Source organism: Electrophorus electricus, chromosome 16 (genome assembly GCF_041902795.1).
Source record: "Electrophorus electricus isolate QZ-2024a chromosome 16, ASM4190279v1, whole genome shotgun sequence".
Taxonomy (NCBI): Eukaryota; Metazoa; Chordata; class Actinopteri; order Gymnotiformes; family Gymnotidae; genus Electrophorus; species Electrophorus electricus.
Genome location: NC_137512.1, coordinates 4859001 through 4865000, shown reverse-complemented (window position 1 = coordinate 4865000; position 6000 = coordinate 4859001). Strand labels below are relative to the sequence as shown.

The following is a 6000-nucleotide window of genomic DNA, read 5'->3' as shown; positions in this document are numbered from 1 at the left end:
AGGTTCACCAAAAATAGGATTTCTTACGCCACCCGCCCCCAACCCCCGCACATTAGTTAAATGTGAAATCCAACCTTGTTAGATAATTTGCCACAGATTCCTGGAAATGTTGTCTCTACAAGTGTTTATTCATCACCTTGGCATGCCCAAAAGCAAGCAGCCAAGACTTCCACCAGTAGACTAGATGTCAGATTAAACTGGGTTTATCCATGCAGCGTTTTCTTACAGGAATGGAACAGAAAAGTACGGTTTGAGTTTTGTAGAAGAGTCTATTTAAGATTCTGTCTGTAGCATGTTTTTGTTTTGTTTTGTTTTGTTGGGTTTTTTTTTTTTTTGAGTAATTGAAAATATTCTTCCAGTCAAGACAATCATAAAAAGATTTGAACTGCATGGAATTTTATGTCGTTATAGGCAATCAGACATCAGCTACATTTAAATGGCACATCACATGTACTCACTAAAAAAGCTTTCCTTTTTGTTTTACTGGATTTGCCTACCCTGCCTGTGGATTGTTGTGATTTATCAGTAGACATTCAGAAATAAAAGAACAAGTAATCTTGGAATCACGCTGTGTGCAGCATTGCGCTCTAAGCCTCTTTGACCTGTTAGTGTCAGGAGCTGAGAACAGAGGGCTTCCCATGTTACTCCGCTAACACTCTACTTAATGCACCTGTCAGCGAGGCCTATTTTAACACCATCATCAATATGGCATGACACCTGTCATAACGATTCCGGTTAGTCTGAGACATCTGCTTCTGCTCTGCAGTAACTCCGGCAGCTTCTCGGCTCGATGGCTTCCTTTCATGGGGGTTATGCAACATGTTGAGAACTGAACCCTTTTTACCCAGAGAAAAAAAAGAAGAAAGAAATGAATTCATCAATAATTTTGTTTACCCTGCGTGCCATTTTAAGACACTGCCAGAGTCATGTTGCTTAGAAGCTTAGTCTGCAACTCCTCGACATAGTAGCTCCTCCAACTCTTCCACACGGTGACCTCTACAGAAACCAGTGCCTTCTGGCAACACATACGCGTCTTAACCCCTGAAATCACGACCTTCTGAGTAGTTGCGTTCCAGTTACTTGCCTAATTGCCTAAGTATCCTAGCCAGTTTTTCTGTTCTAAATCTGCCCTTACTTAACACATACTCTTATCCAACATCGTGTTCAGCCCCTTCTTACTTAACACATACATTATCTCATGTCCCATTCAACCCCTTGGCTAGTGCAAAATATTTTGTTGTTGTTGTTTTTTTAATATCTCTCTCTGCCTTATCTCACCTGTGTTTTATCTGTACGGCCCAAGTGTCTCTGCTAAATCCTGCTTCTGTCATTTTTATCTGAAAATCCCTCTTTGCCCCTTTTTATTGGGTCTCTTATCAAGGGTTCTTCCGCGTGTGCAAGTTACTTTCATTACAGCCTCCCCCTTCAACTCGTTCTTTAGGGGTCTCCACCTTTTGCAATTATCTGTTGCAAAAATTGGTATTCAGAGAGCCTTGAAAACACCAGCAGTCTTTGCTCTGAGGTCTTTCCATGTGCAAAGTCTGACTTAATCAGTCTCAGCAAATCTTTGATTAAGTGTATCACTTAATCTGCTACGTTTTTTTTTAAAGTGTTTTTTGACAGAGGAAAAGAGAGTAGTTTTTGACAGAGGAAAAGAGAGTAGTTTTATTCTTCACCTGCATTTTGCAAATATCTGTAGTTGAACTTTTACCATGTCTCGCGCATCTAGAGTGACCTTGGTTCTACTGGCATGTGCGCCTGGTGGCTCTGGTGTGTAGTCTCAGAGCACCCGGTGGCGTCCTCTGTCTCCACGCCCTTGCCGTATTTCACTTCTCTCTTTGTCTGTCTGTCCTCATTAGTCACATTGGGCAACCCACCGTGCAGTTGCCTTGTTTTGCACAAAATAATGATTTAATTTTGACAGCCACATTTTATACGTTGTCGTTCTGATTTTCTGTTGGCTACCAGTGCACTAAGCAGTTGGTGGTGGGTTTCAGGACATCCCTCCATTCAGACTAATTCAGTCAAATCAGAATACTGGGTACAATTGAACTGATCAGTTCAATTTGCCCCGTTAATTGTATGTTTTTCTCCCCTTGCACTTTGCATATGAAAAGTGCAAATATTGAATTTCCGCAAATATTGAATTTGTTTGAGCGTGCGTGAGTCTGGCGTTTGACGGCATATGGTCGGCCGTCCGCGGTGGCAGAAGCAGGCGTGTTGTAATGGAGGCGCATGGACTCGGTGTGATAATCATGCTGTGTCATTCCGGGGGGCAATTACACAGCTTGGTGTGAAATGAGAAATCTGCTTCTTTCCCGCTGTCCTAATGGAGGTTCCGGCCATTAGTTAAACGAGAGCCTCTCCCTGGCTGTAATCAGACATGAAGCACTCGTTCTAAGGCCCCATCAAGGAACATCTGCGTATAAGAACTGCTTGCCCATTCTCTCTGCTATGGACGAGTTAGCATGCGTCGGCAAACACGCTCCACGCCTTCCCGGCGCCGGCCCTCTTATTCCCAGCGTGCTTTGTGTGTTTCTGTTTTAGTGTGTTCACTTTGGTTTCTCTCAGTTTCCAAATATGATAGCAGCTAGCCAACTCTTTTTCTGTCCCTTTGAGTACAGTGAAATTAATTATATACCAATCATCTCCAACAGCTGTCTCCTCTCCTTCATGTGTTGTTGGTTTTTTTTCCCTCCAAACAGATCAGCTCTCCAGCCAACAAGGTCCTCCTCCGCTGCCACCTGCTCCACACCAGCATAAGCAGAACAACCCGTCAATCACCTCGCTGGCCAATCAGGCCGTGGAACTACAGAGTGCGTCAGAATGCGTGCAGCTGCAGGAGAACTGGGTTCTGGGTAGCCACGTAGACCTGGAGAGCAGGTGGGTGTTCTGCACACGATTCAAACCGTCCTATTAGTCTTCGTACTAAATCAATAATTGAATCCTCCCATAAGCCTGTAGTGCTGTAGAGCAGTTGAGACTCTCCCTCATTATTTTTGTACTTTTTAATTCAAACCTTTTTTTATTGGTCAGCGTTTCGATGTATTCGGAGGGGCTGCGCTTTGGCTGTGACTTTTGAGTAAGGCGAGTTGTGTTTTTTGACACTGTTGTCCATTCAAACATAAGCGAATAGCGTGCTTCACAGTCACACACTAAGGGCAGTCTGATTCACACGCAAAGGGCAGTCTGATTCAAATGTTAGGTGCAGTCTGTTTCACGTGTTAAGGGCAGTCTGATTCAGATACTAAGGGCAGTCTGATTCACGTGTTAAGGGCAGTCTGTTTCACGTGTTAAGGGCAGTCTGATTCAGATACTAAGGACAGTCTGATTCACGTGCTAAGGGCAGTGTTTCACATACTAAAGGTAGTCTGATTCACGTGTTAAGGGCAGTCTGACTCACATGTTAAGGGCAGTGTGTTTCACATACTAAGGGCAGTCTGATTCACGTGTTAAGGGCAGTCTGATTCATGTGTTAAGGGAAGTCTGATTCAGATACTAAGGGCGGTCTGATTCACGTGTTAAGGGCAGTCTGATTAGCGTGTTAAGGAAAGTTTGATTCATATACTAAGGGCGGTCTGATTCACGTGTTAAGGACAGTCTGATTCACGTGTTAAGGGAGTCTGATTCAGATACTAAGGGCGGTCTGATTCATGTGTTAAGGACAGTCTGATTCACGTGTTAAGGGGAGTGTGATTCAGATACTAAGGGCAGTCTGATTCGAGTGTGAAGGGCAGTCTGATTCAAGTGTTAAGGGCAGTCTGATTCACATACCAAGGGCGGTCTGATTCACGTGTTAAGGGCAGTCTGATTAGCGTGTTAAGGAAAGTCTGATTCACATACTAAAGGCGGTCTGGTTCGCGTGTTAAGGGCAGTCTGATTCCCGTGTTAAGGGCAGTCTGATTCACGTGTTAAGGGCAGTTTGATTTGCGTTAGCGTGGCCATTACTTTGTTCCATTACTTTGTTATTATGCCTGAGAGAGAAGTCTGGATATTATACACCTCGCTGTCGCGGTGGGTAGCTTGAAGATTGCGACCTAGACAGTCTGAGTATATTTGTCTATGTCTGATGTGAGTGCTGGGTTGACCTTGCCCTCCATAATGGAAGCAGCAGGCAGAACAGGTGCCTTCATCAGTTATCAACAAGGACAACATTCACCGTGCGCGTGGAAGCATGGGGGTAGGGGGGATTACACCTCACCTCCGCGCCACACACGCAATTTACTTTTCCTCACGTGGATTAAAAAGCCTTTAACAGTATTCAGACTGCGTCTGCTTTCGAACTGTTCTCCTGGGTAAAAGTATAATGCCTCTAATATTTTAACAGTGATTATCTTTTCCCCTGATATGCCTAATTGGATAAATCTTGAATTACAGGGTTAACTCTTTTTCTTTTCTTTTTTTTGCCTGACAGGTTGTGCCATGTGGTATCTTAATAATAAGGCTACCTTCATCCAAAATTCATTCGATTCGTTTAGTAGAAACGCACTTAACAGGCTGGGTTGAAGATCCCTTCCCATGGTAATTCCAGAACTCCAGAGTCCGCACTTTTGTTTTCGGAAGACAGTAGGTAATGCTCCCCATAGGCTGTCTCCTCCTGGCAGCCACGGCATCGCTTCCGTTTGTTTCAGATATGCTTTGTTGTCCATACCTTTTCAGAACCTGCTCGATACTGTAAAGACGTTTTGTATTGTGAAATATGTTCAGTGATTCTTTATTAATTCATTCAGGGTTTTTTTTGGGGTAGGATGTGCTGTGTCTGCATTGGTTATTTGATCAGCAAAAAATCTCTTTGATCAGTATGTATACATTATTCAAAACTGAGAAACTGTGGTGAAGAACACAAGTTTTCCGGAGAGGTCCTTCATCAGCTGTGCAAACAGATATATGTGTGTGTGTGTGTATGTGTATTCAAATTCCCTACATATAGAAGGGAAACTATGGCATGGCAGACACTGCACAAGTGTCTCTGGCTGCTCCAGGTGTGAGTCTGAACTTTGCCAGCTGCCCTGGGGCTGTCCGAGAGGTTCATTAGAAAGTAATGAAGAGGTCGTCTGCAGAAGCCCGTTTACCTCTCACCTTACAGTGGAGTCCAGCAGGAGATGCCGGCAGGGGCCTTCCCTGCTCTGCTCGCCACAGTGGGAGCTAAATTGCAGGTTAAATTATAACAAAGCTTTTTCAAAAAACTGACCGCATTTTATTTTTTTGTCGTGCCTTTTTTTTTTTTGTTACCTTGCTATAAAGGCTTAAATTTCGTCCACAGTCTGGTGCAGTCGGGCTTAAATCATTTGCCATTTTTAGCAAACCGTAACTGCAGATCTTAACCATTTTCCTTGATCTGCATAACTCTCCGCTGTAATTGCACAAAACGGCCAATCTCCTGTCGCTGTTTCGCTGGCTGAAGTGCTTGAACATTGAATTGGCTTATAAAATAGTATCGATTGTTACTGACAAACTTGTGCACGGGAGGGAAGAAAAAAAATCAATTAATGCAGGAGAAATGTTCTGCCGCTCCTCGTGATAAAAACACTCCCGTCGCCAAGAAGAGTTTAAAAAGGAGCTGTTCAACAGTGCATGCGGGCTGCCTCATTTTTACATGGCGATTTGTGTTACCCTTAATTGTACAAAGCGATGTACAGCTCTCTGGTGAAAGAAACATCTGTTGTCAAAGCTTTTGTACACTGGAGGATGCAGTCCTCACCCAGTCTGATTTGCTTTGTAGATGCTCTCGGTTTTTGCTAATTTGCTAATTACCCTTCACTGCCTCTCCCTCACACTTCCTCACCCATCCCTCTTACTCTCCATCCCTCACTCTTCACAGTCTGGGGAGGCCTCCCTCGTACTCCTGCTCTCTTTTAACTTCCGAAGTTTCCACTCTTGAACCTGCCACAAACAGTGCGATCTTTCCACATCAAGAGAAAGGCACCGTCTTAAAATGGCAGCGGTGCAGGAGCCTCTGGGGAGCGTCTTAAAATGCCGCCACTCCGGCGAGAGTGGAGA

General features: G+C 44.1%; 1 protein-coding gene across 3 annotated transcripts in view; it reads left to right on the top strand.

Annotated features, from left to right (window-relative positions):
• Window positions 1–6000, top strand: part of si:dkey-237h12.3 (teneurin-3) — a 107987-nt gene that overhangs the window by 50682 nt on the left and 51305 nt on the right. For all 3 annotated transcript variants that reach the window (XM_081698578.1, XM_081698577.1, XM_081698579.1), the window contains exon 4: window positions 2706–2883. In XM_081698578.1, the coding sequence (XP_081554704.1) occupies window positions 2706–2883 (178 nt within the window). The remainder of the gene's footprint in view (window positions 1–2705; window positions 2884–6000) is intronic.